This window comes from Oryzias latipes, chromosome 5 (assembly GCF_002234675.1).
Source record: "Oryzias latipes chromosome 5, ASM223467v1".
Lineage (NCBI taxonomy): Eukaryota > Metazoa > Chordata > Actinopteri > Beloniformes > Adrianichthyidae > Oryzias > Oryzias latipes.
Window position 1 is genome coordinate 2,902,079 of NC_019863.2, and position 18,692 is coordinate 2,920,770.

General features: G+C 40.0%; 1 protein-coding gene across 2 annotated transcripts in view; it reads right to left on the bottom strand.

The window, feature by feature from the left end:
• Positions 1-5,901: 5,901 nt before the first annotated feature.
• The window catches only part of grm2 (glutamate metabotropic receptor 2), a 50,794-nt gene continuing 38,003 nt past the window's right edge, over positions 5,902-18,692 (bottom strand). For both annotated transcript variants that reach the window (XM_020703019.2, XM_004068547.4), the window contains 3 exons: positions 15,801-16,864; positions 6,846-7,023; positions 5,902-6,344 (listed from right to left, as the gene is read on the bottom strand). In XM_020703019.2, coding sequence (XP_020558678.1) covers positions 6,271-6,344; positions 6,846-7,023; positions 15,801-16,864 — 1,316 coding nt within the window. In that variant the 3' untranslated portion in view covers positions 5,902-6,270. The remainder of the gene's footprint in view (positions 6,345-6,845; positions 7,024-15,800; positions 16,865-18,692) is intronic.

The following is an 18,692-nucleotide window of genomic DNA, read 5'->3' on the forward strand; positions in this document are numbered from 1 at the left end:
TTGTTTATCTTCAGTTGTAACACATGGAGGACGTCTGCAGTCGGGCTGTTGTCGCCCCCTGGCGGCAGAAGCAAGTTAGATCAGGTCCCCTAAGTTTAGTGGCTGATGAAGGAAGGCAGCACTGGTAAAAAAACAAAAAAATGATGGAGAACACTTTCTACTAGTTTGAATCATACTATCAAACTATTTTTATTCTCTTCTATTGGTTTGATCAGTTTGATTTCGTTATGCAATCAACCTACTGCTCTTCTGTACGTTTTTTTGCCGTGCGGATCTTCTGTTATGGAAGTTATGGATATTATTCCTATCTTGTGCAATTTCTTCTGCAACTAATGGTTCTTCTGCAATTCAATGAAGTTGCTGAAGCCTTTACCATAGAAATACTGTACATGGGGAAGGGTCTTCTGCAACCTTAAACTTTCTACAATCCTAACATCTGCTTTCTTTATTCTATTTAAAAATTCAAACAGGCATTTGTTCTGCTCTTTGTGGACTTTTCCGCTGTCTTCAAATGATTTCGCAAGTACTTAAAGTCTTTAAAAAATTCAAGTTGAAATTCTGAACAAACTGCTGTAACTCAACCACCGTTTGTCTCGGTGACATGATTTTCTAAAATGTAGGAAAATGCCCCAATTTCGGTATAAGAGATACACTTCATTACACGTGTTTGGAATAAATTCTGTTTGTATGAGTATTTTTCAACTAGATCAGCATTAAACCTCTTTATACTGTGGATTTCTCTCAAATCTTGAAACGTTGGTGCGAGTCAGGATCACACCATTGTACATCAGTTATCCCACCCCCTTTAATAGGAAAACTAACTTCCTTTCTACGGGGTTCTTCTTCTGTTAACCTTTGTGCTATCCTATGACCCCCCCTTACATTAACGTGTTCTTCCTACCATGACAAAGGTGGATAAAGGTGGAAAGATTTCATGTAATCCATGGACACCAGTGAAGATCACAAATCATTGAAGAAAAAAGGTTCAGAGCACTGTCTAGTGGGTCTAGATGATCCAACTCCCAATTTTAAAGTGCCTAGGATAGCACAAGGGTTAAGAAGCAATGCCATTAAATAATTTAAAGCAACCACATTTAGCAATTACACATTTAAACATATTTCCACCACAAATGCAACTTTTTACTTTCAGTTTTTACTTTTTACTTTAGTTTACTTTCTAACCCTCATTGTTGCACTGATAAAGACAGAGAAGAATCAAACCAATATTACTTTTTTGTCTGCTTTTAACAAGTACAATTTAGGGATTCTGATGTTTTACATCAGTCGCTTTTCCAATTTGTTTTGAATTTTAATAAAATGTGCAAAAGTTCCCTTTGATTTGACTACCGTAATAATGAATGAGAAGAAATATCCTTTTCATTAGTTTGATATTCATTGCCCAAATAATTAAGACAACAATAAGTAAAACTGACTGATGTCAATAGCGGGTATTTCCACCATTTGCTGGGGTGCAGGTAGAGATTCGGAGGGGGAGGGGTGTCATTCTGGGTGTACTGAGAGTTTGAGGTGTCGTATCCCTCCAAGCCCTTAAAATTGCTTGGAAAACCATGTTATCATTATATCATTACATTTATCTATAAATCCATCTTCTCTGATCTTTTTTATATGTCTTATAAATCTGATATTGAGTGTTCTTCCTGAGACCTCTGCATTTACCGGGCTTGGGACCCGCACCAACAGAACACTGTTTTCTGGCCTGCTGAGGCTGCATTTTTCTTTTCTCCATATTTATGTCTCTCTGTCTATTTGTCCATCTGTCCATCTTTTTTTTGTTTTAATTTTGTGGTTTTTTTGGTCATTTTTAATTTCTTTAGTTAGTTGTGGATTTTTGCAGGCCATCACATTTGAGAGGCCTCCCCTTTTGCCATGCCCATAACGAAGCTTGTTGACAGCGGCGTCTCCTGCTCCTCACCAGCCTCATGATGTCGTTTTGAGGCGTTCTACTCTTCTACAGGTGCTGCATAGTTCTGCAGGTAACTTGGGGGTGGGGTACCATCATCCAGTCTCTGCTCCAGTTGGTCTCAGATGTGCTCTGTTGGGTTCAGGTCATTGCTGGCCAAACCATATGAGACTCTCACACTTCCTTTGTTTATGTATGATTTATTTAGAAAATTTTCAAATAAGAAAACAATTCAAAAACGCAATTACACCATTCGAAAATAAAAATTACAAAAATAAAAAAAGATAAAAACAAATAAATAAATAAAATAATCATACAAACAATACACTGTGCTACCAATATATGTGCAGCAAAGACATTAAACACCTCACACCTGTTGATATATTTGAAAGCTCACTGGGTCGTTTCTAAGGTCAAGGACATGTTCTAAGAAAGGTGACCAAATTTCAGATAATTTAGATCCAGAACCATTAATAGAATGTCTGATTTTTTCCAGCTTGATAAAAGAAAGTGAGTCTTTTATCCATTGTGAATGAGTGGGTGGGCAAAGATCTTTCCAGCGCATCAAGAAAGTCCACCGGGCAAGCAGTGTCAAAAAAGCTACAAGACCCTCAGACCAAGGTGAGAGGGACTGATTGTCCGGGAGTACACCAAAGAGAGCTTTCATTGGGGATTGCTGTACTCTGACGTAACAGACAGAGGCTAGTGAGTCAAACACAGAGTTCCAGAAAGCGACGGGCATGTCAAAAACATGAGTGAGATATGCAGGGCCTAGATTACATTTTACACAGTTAGGATCAGTACCAAGAAAAACTCTGGCAAGTATAATTCTAGACCAATGAGCTCTATGAACCACTTAACATTAAATGATACAGTGGGCACACATTTATGAGGAGTGAATTTGTCCAAGCACAGATCTCCACTGATCATCATTTATGTCCACATGGAGCTCTTCTCACCAAGCCACGCATAGATGGTCAGATGTTGAATCAAGGCTGGATAGTAAGAAGTTATACATTTTTTATATTGTACCCTTCAGAGAGGGGTTGATCCCCATGAAAGTATCAGCCATAGGTCACACTTCCTGAAGTCCACCTGTGACAGTTCTGGCATCACGTGGTGGAGCATTATCATCCATGAACAAAAAGTTGGGGGTGTGCTGGTGAAATTGGGGGATGATGATGGCTCTATGATGTCTCTGAGGTAAGAACCAGCTGTGGTTGGACCTTTTACAACAACCAAATCGGTTGTGTACTGACAGCTGATGCCTGTGCAGAATGTTGCGGCTCCTCCTCCAACGCAAACCCTGGGGACCATGTTGACCTCAGCGTAGTGGTCACCTCGCCATCTCCACCCACACTGACGACCATCATTTCAGTACAAGGTGACCTAACACTCCTCAGAACAGGACGGTATACCGTTGCTGCATTGTCCAGGTCACATGGTCTTGTACTGCATACGTGTGTCTTGGTGTCAGTGTAGTCTCCTGCAGCGGTCGTCTGTCATTCAAGTCAAAGCGGTGGATTTGGTTGGCTTGTCTGGACTCCACCGTGCTTTGCTTGTACCCCCCACATCTGGTAAACGGACCTGCAGCTGTGTGGCGTTTGCTAAACCATGTCTGAGGTCAGAGGTCCTTAGGTCCTGGTCATGGTTGTGGTCTGTCGCAGGCGGGGCTCCACTGTCACACACTCTGACACTAGTTCTGTGTCTTGTGTAAGTCTGCTGATGACACTTTGAGACAAGTTCACCGGCAACATCTGACTGCCTACTACCAACCTGAAGGCGCTATGGTCAGGTGATGCTGCTTATCCGTTCAGCCGCGTCGTGTGTTCATGACTGTTTGAATGATGAACTTGGAAAATCAGCTTGTTATCCCCACAGAATGTTGAGATTGATGCCACATTAAAAGCTTTTTTTCTTTTAGACTTTTTTGGTTTTGGACCCAATAAGTAACACAGTGAGAACAGTGTGTGGAAAACACTAAATGAGGTGTGTGTGTCACCCCAAAACAATTATCTCCCTATCCTGAAAATCTGTGAAGTGAAACCAACACCGTGTTTATGACATCCACTGAGTTTTTCACAAAATCTCTAACTTGTTGAGAGTAGTTTTTCCACGTATCACTGAAAGCAGTTTTATTGCCAGAAAAAGCTGAGAACAAAGGGATGTTTCTGTTTTTATCCTTGATTTTTGCCCAGTTTTTTAATACACAGAAATTACAGTTTGTTTTGACCTTTTTCACGAATTTTCAAAAATGATCCTGACCCAACTAAAGAATCTTAAACTATTTGCAGTGAACTAGATTGTGATAATAGCTAATACGTTTGTTATTTACTAGGTTTAAAGTGTACTTTCTTGCATTTCTTTGTGCAATTTGCAATTAGGAATACTCTTACTTGCATACTATTTTTATTGTTTGCTCACCACTCAACAAATATTTGAGTTTTTTTAAGCCACAGCATCAACTGTAGACTATTTTCACTAGTTTACAGGTTTGCTTCTGCATCAATGTTTATGTCACAGACATTAAAGATACAAACCACAATTGTATTTAAGAAATGTGAAGCAACAGAACACATGCATGCGGTTCTCAAGTTCAGAGTTGAGTTAAACTGAAAAAAGGAAAAAATAAATAATAGAAGACTTATATACAACAAAGATTATATTATACAAAACCCTCAAACGTCAATTGTGTGGATTACCGTAGGTCTGTTTTGCTGTAAGATCTAAAATTATTACATTTTAGGACAAACATGACAAAATTGTTTTCATTGCATAAGATTGTTCACTTATATCTATTTTATTATTAAATTGGTTTTGTTTTGCTTTATTGTTTTTAATAAAATGATTAGAAAGATTAAAATGGGCAAAGTGATTTTCTACTTCATTTCTTGTTTATTTTTTGACTTTGCAAGGGAAAAGACAAACATGCACCTGTGTAGTAGCTTTTTCAGTTTTCTCCACAAAATCTTAATCATTATTGATGTGATGTGATCCAAGTAAGATAATTCCACCGCCTCTGGCACGTATCTGGTGTCTCCCCAAAGTTTAGGCCTTTAATCCTTCATGATTGAAAAATTTGCCATTGACAGCAGTTTCCCCTTAAACTAGTTTATTCTTAGATTTGGTTGTTTGAAAACATCTAAAACCCCAGCTAATACTCCATATGCTTTATTTTTCATTTCAACTAAATGTAAAACTATTCCCGCCTTACATTTTTACATATTTACCTGCCTTCAGCTGGATGTTGCGTGGAATGACAAAGTGGCCACAAGGTGGCAGTCTTTCTCCACTAATGCTGCTTTGTTCTGTTTCACAAAACATTTGTTTTTGCTGCTTGGTGTCCCTGTTTTGTGTATTTTCATAAATTGCTTTAGTGGGTCTTATTTTATAGCAGCATATAGTGTTTTTTTTTGTCTGTTTATTTGCATGTTTTTTTTTCAGATGAATGGTGCAGATAGCAGATCTTCAATGATTAGCAATAAAAATGTCAGGTTCCACATGACGTGTGTTCGTGTGTAACGCTTGTGCTATCTTAGGCACTTTAACATTGGGAGTTGGGTCATCTAGACCCACAAGACAGTGCTCTGAACCTTTTTTCTTCAATGATTTGTGATGTTCACTGGTGTCCATGGATTACATGAAATCTTTCCACCTTTATACACCTTTGGAAAACACGTCAATGTAAGGGTGGGGTCATCTAAGATAGCACAAGGGTTAAGTAGCAAAGGTCCTACCACTGAAATAGTCACGCAGACACAGTATTTGCTATCGTTAGGGTTGGTGGTATTGATCCTCAGTTCCCTTTGTCCTGCAGAAAAGTTTCCTGGTCTTTAGAACAGGGACGTCATGCATGTTTGATTTACATTTCAAGTGGGCCAAATTAATAATTTAATTTACTGACATGTGCAGAGTTATTTTTCTTCCTACATAGACACACACACACCTACACACACACGCACACACACTCAAAAACCAAGTTTTTTTCTTTTTCATATTTATAAAAAACACATTTTATTTACAATAATTACATGAAAGCACAAACTGGTTCACCAAAATGTACAATAAAAACCATTTAAATATATTACATTTAACATATTGACTATATTTTACTTCATCTTTGCAAATAGAATTTCCAAAAAAACAAGGTTATGTTCAACTTTATTGGCATCTCATTTCAATTTGCTACGAGTCAAAGAACAAAGTTAAGTTATTGGAACATTGTACTCACGGCACTTTGAGGACAGAAAAGTCAAGACGATCATCTGTGTGACCTGGTCAGTATCTGAATCAGAACTATTGATTATATTACTCTGTTTACAATTCTCAGCAAAAGGTCTAAAACTGGATCACAACGAGGATGTTGTTGAGTCTACCACTTCTCGGCCGTTGCAAACTGTTGGAACAACGTTGGAGGTTGATGCTGCAAAGCAAAAAAAAAGAAAAGAAGAAGAGATTATAAAAGGGTTCGGTTGTTTTTTCCCGCTGTAGAGTGCATGGTTTCAGTGGCAAGGCAGAGGTTTGACAGATGTAATCATATCTCACTCCCAATGTTAAAGTGCCTTGGATAGCACAAGGGTTGCATCAATTGTACACTGGAAAAACAGGCCCCTTAGAAATATGTCAAAAGTTCTTAGACAATTAGCAGATGCTCTTTGAATAAGCAAAAACAGAAATCTGCCAATGAGGTAAGATAAATGGTCTTACCAAGAATTCTTATTTTAAGAAAACATTCTTGTCATTAAGACATGTTTTCTTAAACTAAGATTATTTTGGTAATGAAAAAATCTCTTGATCAGATTATTTTTCTTCCAAGAGAGAAAATAAGTCTTTTTTTTTAAAGGAGAGACCTTTTTCTTTCTTGAGGTTAAGTTTTTGCTTTGTAAGGGGTTTGCTGTAAATCCTGCTGTATGTGAGGTGGCACCTTGAGAAAAACTGGACGCCGCCGCGGTGTTGACACTGAAACGTGTGGTGGCCGCCCTGAGGGTGCAGACATTCTTCTGTGGCTGGAACAGGATGATGTGGATCTTTGGAGCAAAGAGGCAGCCCAGAACCACCGACCCACTGAGGCTGACGGAGATGCACATAGTTGTGGTTTGCACCTAAACGAGAGAAACGCAACATTTAAAACTCCTGAAAAATATCCTCAACAAGCTGTCTGCTCATTTTTAATTCCTCCTGTAATATTAGTTGTGATTTATCAGTAATGGGAAATGACATTTACTTATGTAGTGCTTTACTATTTTATAGAAGGCTAAAAGCACTTTGCGGTCACAGTCCCATTCACCCATGTACGCACACATTCACACACTGATGGTGGCTCCGCAGCCAAACACTGGTCCCATCACTGCTAATTTTCACCCAGACGATGACAATTAGCTAAGGCTATAATCCTGAATACTTACTTTTTTAGAGCACGGTTTTTGTATGCATTGTCCCTTTATTAAATAAATACAAATACAGATACAACCTCTAATCACCAGGAGAGACGGGGAGTTCCGTGTCTTGCTCAAAGAAACGCAGATAATAAACATACGTTGGGGAAAAAATGACAGGCCAACTCATTAAAAGTCCCACTCTGAGCATTCTCTGTTCTGTTCTAAAAGCACTCACAGTGGTCTTTTAATTATGATCATGTAGTTTTTAGCCAAAAAAAAAAAAAAACTGTTGTTTTCTAGGACATAGCTTCCGCAGAGTGGCAAGAGTTCATCAGAAATTCATCTCAGTCACCTTGGTGTTCTGGGCGGGACTGTTGATGTGGAGCAACCCCGCCTTCCTTTAGGCTCCTCGTTACTGAGAGCTCTCTGTTCACATGCTCTCCCACTACCTTACAGCCTCTCACACCTCCAACCTAACATTAGCGTGCAACAAAAATGGTGAGCAGTATTGGAGCTGTCCAGCCGTCCAGTTTTGCTCCAGATTCCAGCTCAGACGAGGAAAACGAAGACGTTCATGGTTTTAATTGTCTGCAAGTGGATGCATCAGAATGGAGCAGAGCAGGGAGCTTAGGGTCCACCCAGTGTATTTTCTACGTACAAAAAAGCAACTTGGCTTTTTTTCTGCTCCTCATTCACAACAATTTGAATAAAGAAATACTCAGAAATACAATTTTAATCTTAATTTTTGTATATTTGCCCTCCATCATGAGAAAAAATGCCAGAAGAACATGTTAAAAACACTAAAACATAGTTTTCACCAGAGTGGGTCTTTGAGGGATTTTTAGAGAACATTTTAGGACACAAATCAAGTTAGACAACCATCACTTTATTTGCTTGTTCAGTAATGTGTACTTTTTCCTGTCATTCCACCAAGCTTTCACTTCTTTTTTGTTCAAATTACTTCTTGTCTTTTGTCAGCTTCACTATTTTTAATCTTTGTACTGCTTCATTTTTTTATCCTGAATTGAGGAATAAGCTCAACAGCTTGTAGCCTCTGTATTGGGAGAATTTGTTTTTATTCCTCAAGATGCATCAAGAGTCTAAGGTCAACAATTCTCTCATTTCCTTGTGCCCAAAAGTATGTAAAACATGTGGATTCTGTTCCCTTGTGCTATCCTGTGACCCCACCCTTCCATTGACGTGTTCTCCCTACCATGGCAAAGGTGGATAAAGGTGGAAAGATTTCATGTAATCCATGGACACCAGTGAAGATCACAAATCATTGAAGAAAAAAGGTTCAGAGCACTGTCCAGTGGGTCTAGATGACCCCACTCCCAATGTTAAAGTGCCTAGGATAGCACAAGGGCTACGAAGCTGTACGGCCATGGGATCAGTAAGCTAACAAAAGCTGGAAGTAATTATTATAATTTAAAGGTTAATGTTGATATTTGCCATATTTATGCAGCCTTCGTAACTATTGAGGTTTTTTTGGCAGCATTCATCAAGGTCAAGCTGTTTGCAGCTCAGAACAGTTTAAAATCTGCAACAGTTACTATAAATTGTAAATATTTCCTCTTTTCACCACCTCAAAACCATCTATCCGCCTTAGCTCACATAGTTTTAGCTCCTGCAGACAAGAGTCAGGTAACACAGCCACACCTGGGCAACACTCCTAAAGGAACTCAAACCCATTATAACTTGGTTATCAGAGAAACAGGTTTTAGAAGTTAACTGCTGACAGCAGCCAAATACCTAAACCTGGTTAAGCAAACTGAGTTTACAGGTCACAGGTCTTTAGGAAACAGGTTACTGGTTACTTTCTTTGATTAGAACAGGGAATACTCCGGAGACCCTTTGATGTAATTTGTTTTTCACTTATATAAACCTTATACAATTGAAACAATCTGGCCTTATTTTAATTCACTGAATTTAATTGGATATATTTATACATTGATATAATGTATTTAAAAACTCGTTTCTTTAGTGTGAAGTTGTTTAAATGTCATTATGACCCTTTTGCGGCACAAGAATAAAGCGCTGATGTCCTGCAATGTCAGCTGATCAGGTAAACTCCAAACAAGGAAAGAGCTTCGGGGTTGTAAAAAGTGGATACACAGGAGAGTGACCGGTTTGGATCTTCATTTCTCTGTTTTCTCCTGAAATGACATGATGAACATTTCCATTAAAACGGGCATCTTCTCCCCAGAGTGGATTTTCAGAGTCACTCATTATAGTCAAAGGGTTATGATAGTTGGTTGAATTAAGCTGCTATCATTGCTGATCAGTCAAATCTTTGTTACGTAGCTGCAGATCTCCATTCAGTCTGAAAAGCAGTGGACGACTAGAGGAACAGCGGAGATAAAGCTGGAAAACACCACTGCTGGTGAAAAACTAGAGTAGCTGTGCCGTCTGAGTTGCTTCAGTAATTATTCATCAGTCAAAGAGGGGGATTACATCTTTTTAATGAGCCTGTTCAGGCTGTGAGTTGTGTTGTTTAGAGGGGGTGGAGGAAGGGTTCCTCTGGGCGTCACTAGAGTCCCAGGATAGAGGGAGCACAGCTGGGACTCAGCATCCCAGTCTTTCACACTCCATTCCACATAGCTACACTCAGGGACGTTCAGTTCCTTTTCAGCCCTCGTGGTCTTCGCTGCCTCTTCCATGTTCCTGCAATGGCAGCTGTGTCAGGGGGCTCCGCTGCCTGCCTCCTTCTGTGTCTTTTCCATTACACACTGATCGGGTTCCCCACGGGTAATTCCCTAAACCTAAACAGTTTTTCAGTGTCAGCCCATGACTGTGTTTAAGGATGACCACTGTGAATTCACCCCCTACCTGCCAACCTGCCAATTTGTCTGTCTGCAGACTTCTCTAAAAGATACAGGCGCACACTAACTAAAGCATCAAAGGATGTTACAGCAAATCACACTGTACTCGATTTATCAACAAAAAAATAAAGTTAAACGAGCAGCAGCCTGGAGTAAATCCAGTATCTATTTATCACTTTGAAACCAAATTATGTCAACAAGATAATAATGCTAAAAATGATGTCAATTTTATAAAAAAGATTGCAGTCACAGGCAGCTTTATCTGCAGCAAAATCAGAAACTGTTCAAAATGTTTATCTGGTACAGCAGCTGTGCTCATATTTAATTCCGTCTCTGTTGGATTTTATCTGGTTACATCCTTATTTAACTAGCCGAGCTTTACATTTATTTAAATGATTAGAACTAATGAAGTTATCATTTTGATTTTGACTCTGCTTTTCACAGGACAAAAATGCAAGTGGTTGATATTACAGACTAAAGTTATAGCATGGAAGGTCTGAGCGTCATAAAATGTCAATAAGAAAGGGCTTGCACTTAACACCAGCTCAGTGGCTTTGTGGTAGAGTGTCTGCCTTGAAGCTAGACGGTCCTGTGTTCAAATCTGTGGCTGAGTCAAACCAAAGACTAAAGAAAGGGACACAAGCATGGCTGTGTCTGCAGCTCACTGCTCTCCCGGTGGGCGGGTCAAATGCAGAGAACAAATTTATCCCCCTAGCTGTGTGACAGTTAATAGGACTTTATGTATTAATGTTTTTGTCAAATGAAGCCCTGAGGTAAATGATGTAGTGATTAGTTTCCAGAGTCAATTTGGACAGAAAAACTGAGATAAATATAGTAAAAACTGTTCTCTGTTCAAGCCAGAGATTAGACATTGGGTGATGGTCGGGCATAAAATACGAAAATACCAACTCTTGGACCAAAATAGTTTTTAGTCTTGGATTTCAGTTTTGCTTATTATGGAGTGAGTTGTTTCTGAAAAGTCAATTGTCTTGCAGAAAACAGCACCTGCTGGGAAACGCTTCCAATCAATGGAACTGATAAGCTAAGTAGCAAAAGCTAGCAGACTTTTTTCTGGAAATTTCTTCCGGTTTCTGGACCTGGAACGTTGGACCCCACTCACAAAATTGGGCAAATAGTTAAAATTTCAAATGTTAGTGGCCTGATTTGAGCAAAAGCAAGATTATTATTTATTTCAAGAGCCCAGCAGACATGGTCTTTTTCAGAGGATTTAAAAGCACAAAACTCCAAAGGCTTTCTTTACGGCCTGAAAACCCCAATTGATGGTATTTGATAAACAAATGCATGCATTCTTATTTATGTTGTATTAATTTGAATTGTGAGGAATACAAAGCAATGGGGAATATTACAGGCTGTCCTTGAAAAAAAAACACCTAATATGTGTCTGTAGCTGTCAATAGGAATCATTTCACCTGAGAAACAACCTTTATTTCTATTGACTGATCTTTGCACTCGCTGGTTAAAGGTCTCCCTCCTTCACAGAATTCTGTTTAACACCTTTCAGATTTTTGAATCCGTTTTCCAAACAGCCATGAATAAACATGTTGTGTAAGTATGTATGAATTCCGTTACTCATGTACTTAAAAGGACTTTTTTCTTTACAAATGACAAACATCATCAAGACCAGCAGTGTTGGTGTGTTCCAAACTCACACAAACATTCACACACTGGCAGGCCACCAGCAGCTAATGGTTGTTTTTCAAAACTGGAGTTGTGTAAAAGGGTTGAGCACTTATCTTTTGCAACATGCTGATTTTGATTTCTTCCTGAATTTCTGTGTGACGCATATTTCTACAGTCATTTTGCTTTCTGGACAGGAACCATACAGGAATATCAGGACAACCACAAATAAAATCCTTATGTGTTCATGTGACGAGCGTTCTTGATCGGGTTAAACATGCATTTTTGAAAACGCATTTTGCCCGTAGTGTTCATCAGAACGAACAGGATGGGGCTTCTTCTGTTCTTCTTCTACTGTTTACTAGCACATGTCCATCCCCTACAGTTGGAAGAGGTTTGGTGTGAAATGTTGAAATTGTGCAAATGGCGTGAATCTTGCGCCAGACTTTTTCTTTCACAGCTCTATTCTGATTTATGAAGGACTTGGTGTCATAGAATTTTGTCCGGACACAGACGGCAATTATTAATTTCTCCTCCCTGTTTGGTTGGCACACCAAGAAGGGACGCCATTTATACATCCCTCTGTGCTCCCCTTAAGATGCGGCCGCTCCACTCACTTACCACACAATCGAATCCCTGATTGTTCAGCCTAGTTTAACTTTGAACATGCGTTCAATAGCTGTTTGTTTTATACATAGAGCCTGAAAACGGACTAAAAAAACCTTTGTAGCAATTAGTGATGGGTAGATGAGGCCTCGTGAAGCATTTCGGCACTTTACCCCAAACTGCATAAATTCTGTGTCAACACTGTTATTCAGTACTGACACCTGCTGTATCGAAAGCATCATTGCAGGCAACCAAGTTAAGAAGCTCCACTGAAATGCTGATAAAATACTAATGTAAACACAACATTTGTCATTGTAGTTGTGGCTTCCGCATTCTCTTGCCTCGCTCCATAATGCCTCGCCATCGAGGAGGTGCGACATTTAACCTACCAAACATTAAATGATTGATTTCAAATAGGGGTCAGTTTGAAATGGAATTGTCTTCTGCTAGATTAAGCAGAAACTGTTAGGAGGGGGGGCAAAAAGCCAAAAACACTATTAAAACCATTAAATAATTCCACAAACTCAACTAAACCCCCACATTCAACACCTTTAGGAAAGATTCAATGAAATAAAACATGTAACACAGCTAGGCAAAATGGGGGCAAAAATAAACGATAGTTCAGACTCATATTACCACCCACCAAACTGACGCCAAACCCGCCCATATTATGTTTACCCACCCAAAGCAAAATTTCCCCGAAATATCAAAATCAAATCCACCCAACTGGGCAGAAAACTCCTAAATCTGCAAACACTTCTGGTAGATGACCTTCCTTGTTTGGCACCTTGGTGACACAGACACAGTGGCTGTGTTGGTCACATGACTTTTCCTAAAGTGATACATGCACAAACACGGGTCTATATGGCAAGCAAAAAGAATCATAAAACACCAGGAAAAACGGCATGGAGAACTGCGCTTTCGGTCATCAAAAACACCGTATGTTTACACACGTTTTAAAAGTAGTTTTTAATTTACACTGTCTTGAGTTGTCCCAAGACGGGCGTCAAAAGCGTTGTTTTATTGTACAAACCACATATTGAAAACGCCATTCTAGCACGTTCAAAACCAATGGAAGGTCGTGAGTTCAAATCCAGGCCGAGTCATACCAAAGACTCAAAAAATTGGACCCAACGCTTCCCTGCTTGACACTCAGCATTGAGGGGTTGGATTGGGGGTTTAATCCAACAAATGGTTCCCGGCTGTGTCTGCAGCTCCCCGCTCCCCCAGGGGATGGGTCAAATGCGGAGAACAAATTTCACACACCTAGGTGTGTGACGGGTATGGTACTTTAACTTTAACCTCAACTATAGCCTAGTGGTTAAAGCAGCCACACTTCAAGGGTTTAATAGACTCAGCCCTGAACAAATGTGGGTGGCTGTCTTCCTTAACACTCCAACATTCCTAAGAGCTCCATTAGCAATGGCAGCTACATTTTTTCTTCAGTGGATAAACTTTGGTTCAACAGTTGTTTGTGTTCACATGAATTAAAAAAATAATGTTTTTTGCCTAATGAAATGTGACTGTATTTAAAAAAAGAAATACGACTATGGGATTTGAACAGCATGTTGGTTTGGTAACGTGATGACTACAAAAAGAGATGTCTTTGTTTGTCTTGTCTGCGACAAAGAAAGCCTGTTTTAATATTTCATATATCAATAAAACACATATTTGTAAGTAGCAAAGAAAAAGAAAAAGTAAAGGACCAGCAAAAATAGAAAGATGCTTTGCTGCAGGCCTCAGGTTGTAGTGAACACTTGAGCAACACGTAAAGTAAGGATGAAATAGGAGAGACTCAGGCATGCCGTACAAATATTTTTTTTTCAAACCCCCAAATGGTGTGCATTGTGCAGGAAGCCCATCAGTGCTGTTCAAGTGAAGGGTGCGCGCTCGTCACACATTTGTTGCACGCATCCTGGCTGTGAGAAATGCGTAAATTAGACAATTAGAGCATAATTTGTGTGGGCATCCTATGGGCATCTTTCTAGCACTTACGACTCCTATGCACACCCCATGTGGTCAATAAGGAGCCAGTATGTGCACCTCATGAGAACTGGAGTCCTGCATAAAGGGTGCTTTGCAACAGCATCGCCCGTACTTTATAAGTGTGTTAATTTATTCATCTTCTAAACCAGTGTTTTTCAACCTTTTCTGAGCCACGGCACACTTTAACCCTGACAAAAATCCCGCGGCACACCAGCATCCAAAAAAAACCAACAGAAATTCATGGTCTGTATTGATCGACAGCCCCCCCCCCCCCCCCCCCCCCCCCTAAAGACGAGCTTTAGCTGGTATTTTTGTTAGAACTGAGCGACTTTATCAGCAGAATTAAGAACAAGGAAGTGAAGACTTTAACCACTTCTGATTGGTCAGACTGATGACATGTGATTACGCCTTCAAGAATGATTGGCGGAGACAGTTAAAGGGGCGGGACTTTTCTTTACACACTTATAGCTGCAGCTACATCGCGGTACCGTGATTCTTATCAAAATGTCTTTAATAGAATCAAATAAACACAAAGAAAAAGTAATTTTAAGATATTTTATATTCCTAACTACTCAGTGTTTTATCAGGGCCTGTTTGGATGAACACAGAGCTGATATCCTGGAGATGGAAAATGTTTTTAGATCAGTGAATGAGGGCAATTTCCCACGGCGCACTAGTGTGCCGCGGCACACTGGTTGAAAAACACTGTTCTAAACCCATTTTTGTCCCTGTCGGAGCTTCTCATGGGCGAGGGCAGTGTACACTGTGGACAGGTCACCATTCTGACGAAGGCCACTATCACACACCCATTCACACCTAGGGACAATTTAGAGTAACCAATTAACCTAAGAAGCATGTTTTTGGACGATGGTGGGGAACAGAATCCTGGTGATTCTGTTGAACCGAGGCCTTTTTGTTGGAAGGTAAGAGCGCTAAACACTGCGCCACCATGCAGCCCATGTAGGTTACACACAATTGGGTGTAGCCTACATCATCCTTACAAATACTTTATGATACATTTAACACATATAAGACAACGGAACGTTCCATTTTCAAAGGCGCAACAACACACACCCGTGGTCCCCTTAAGATGCGGCCGCTCCTCTCTACGACCCTCTACGAGACGGACAACCCAAAAAACCCCAGCACCCGTGTGGGGGTTGACCCATATGGGTGCATGTGACTGAGGCTTAAATAGTTCATTGATAACCACAGTTAAGTTTGGTATATACACATATGGAACCCTTTTGTCAATGAGAAAACTTGATTGTATTGAACAAAAATGAAGCATTAAAACATTTAGACACTTTGGTCTGTTTGGATTTTTCTTCCAGTAACAAAAGGCAACCGGCACTTGTCTACATACACACACATACACACACACGTATATCTTTGAGTGTAATCTTCTATTACAAGAACACAATAATATATCTATGCAGGCTTACTCACCCGGTAGTCACTGGCAGTAACATAGAAAATTGGTTGAAATGCCAGCCAGATGATGCAGGTGGTGTACATGGTAAATCCGATGAACTTGGCCTCGTTAAAGTTTTCAGGACATTTTCGGGTCTTGAATGCGTAGACAGTGCAGAGGATAATAAGAATGCAGTTGTATGTGAGAGACAGCAGCATGCTGGAATCCCTGTTGTTGCATTTAAGGGTGACCACGTCTCTTCTCTCGGGGCTCACTTCTTTCCTCACACCCGGGGCCTCCAGCAGCAGCCAGACCACCACCACTACCAGCTGACAGGATATTAGAGCACCACATATGGCAACTTGGGAAGCTGGGCTGATGAATCTAGGCCTCTGGGCTCCATCCTTCACTCCACCAAAGATCCGGGCTATCCTGTTGGTCTTGGTTAGCAGAGCTGAGTAACATACAGCAAAGGAGGTGCCTAAACCAAGCCGGCGCAGTGTACATACTGCTGTGGAGGGTTTGGCGATGTAGATAAAGGTCATGCAGTAACACATAAGCACTCCCAGCAAAAGAATGTAAGAGAGTTCACGCCCACTGGCCTTCACCACAGGAGTCTCATTGTGTTTAAGGAAGAGGCCAATCACGAAAAGTGTACTCATCATTCCTAGGCAGGAAATGGTGACGGGGCCGATGGCCCATGCGTCTTCCCAGCGAATGTACTCCTCAGGCAGGTCATAGCAGCCGGTGAGATTGGCCAGAGGCCACTGTCCGAAACTACAATCAGCACATGTGAACTCATCCAACAGGTATTGGTAGGGCTGACAGGGTATGCAGATCCAGCAGCATACATCTCCTGGCTGCATACTTTTCACCTCATTTTTCCTGCAGGGGTCGCTGCACTGGGAGTTGGGCACAGCCTGGTCAGCCCAGGGAATCAGGCTGGTGTTTAAGATGAGGCCTTGTGCCCAGTAGCCCACTTTACGGTAGACATAGCGTCCATTTTCTTTGTGGTAGTGAAAAATGTTGTAGCGGCCAAGGCTATCTCCAAAGGCATCAAAGCGCACTACATTCTCTGTGTCAGGCGGGCGAAAGGGCGCTGGAAGACAAAAGAGAAAAAAAAGAGAACAGAACTGTTGTTATGAGAAAAGAAGACATCAAACAGAGATGCAACAACATTTTCTTCTTGCAGACTCAAATGTATCTCCACTACTGCAAGTCTCACTGTCTTATAGTGGATAAGTATACCCAATGCACTAAAACGGAAATGCGTTTAAACATGTGTGAAGTTCCCTTTAACTATAAATGATAAGTCATCTTTGTGCCACAGGTCTGCTGGTTTGAGGTCATTTGTAATACTAATTAGCATGTTTTCCATCAATTCCATCGTTAAAAAGATTGTTTTGTGTCTTTTTCTCAATTTTAAAAGTCTTTTAAAATCTTTTTATAAAATCAAATTTAGTAAAAATTGTGTTTTTGGTGTTTTTATTGTATTTTTCTTATTATGGTGGACATTTATAAAACATTCAGCTTAAAATTGCATTTCTGAGTATTTCTAAACCATGGTCTGGGTGAATTCTCGATTCTGATTGGATGCTGGGTGTGCGTTAAAAAGTGAAAACGCACAGTAACAATGCACGCCTAAAAAAGTAGTTCCGGTCACATAGCAGAAATGTTCTGTATCACTGCGCTGTCTTCTTTAAAACAAACTTCCTCATCCTCATCTTCCTCATCTGGACAAAAACAACCGTAAAGAGGTGAACTTTCTTTGAACTGGTGCTTTATTTAACCCATCATGACCTCAGCATAGATATAGCTTTCCTTTGCCGCTCCAATCAAGGTTGGTGCCAGCTAAATGTTGTCATGTTACCGTGACAACGCCGCATCACGTAACAAATAGTCCACTTTTTGTGGAAAAAAGAGATCCAAACCGGAAAAATAACAAGAACAATATACTAAAAACTGATTGAATTTTTTCTGTAAGTGACCATGGTATAAGTGGTTAATGGGCGTTGAAGTGTGCATTCTCAAAATTAATGCACTTCACGGAAGCAACCGTCCTAATTTCTGATGATGCATACTTCATCGGCCATTAATCCACTTACCGGTATACCATGGTCACTTACAAAATAATTAAATAATTCATATCAATGTAAATTAGGAGCAGACAAAAAAAGGTCATTCAAAATAACTTGTAGTTGTGACGTAGAAAATACTCTGGGCTGGGCCACAAGCTCCCTGCTCAGCTCCATTCTCATGCATCCACTTGTGGTCGACTAGATCCATGTTCATCATGGATTTTCTCGTCTGAGCTGGCATCTCCTATGACATTCTGTACGCCTGGATAGCTCCTATTTTGCTCGCCATTTTTGTTGCACCTTTATTTTTGAAATGAGGGGTTGTAACCTATCAGAGCAAGTTAACAGAGAGCTCCCGGTAGTGGTGAAGGGAAGTGGGGGCGGGATTGCTCCGTGCCAACGGTCCCACCAATAACTCAGAGGTGAATTTCTAATGAACTACTGCCGCTCTGAAGAAATAATATCCTAAAAAAAATTGATTTTTTTTGTTGTTGTCGGAAAACAGCATGATTATAACTAAAGACCACTGGGAACACTTCGAAAACGGATCAAAAGATGATTGGAGTGGGAGTCGGCACATTAAAATTAATGTTTACAAGTAAGCATGTGCATGTTTTCTGCAGAAATGTTTTCAAAATGCTTTTCTTCTAAATACAATTTGTACCATTTTGCCGTTAGCAGTTATAATTCCAATATTGGAAGTACTTTGTTTAAACACTAAAAAATTGTCTACATATTAACTCTAAACATACACAAAATGTAATTAACTTTCTTCTTTATTCACCCACCTAATAAAGTTTTGACTTTGATGTTGAGAAGATTTAAATAAACTAAAAGAAAGCCTTAATT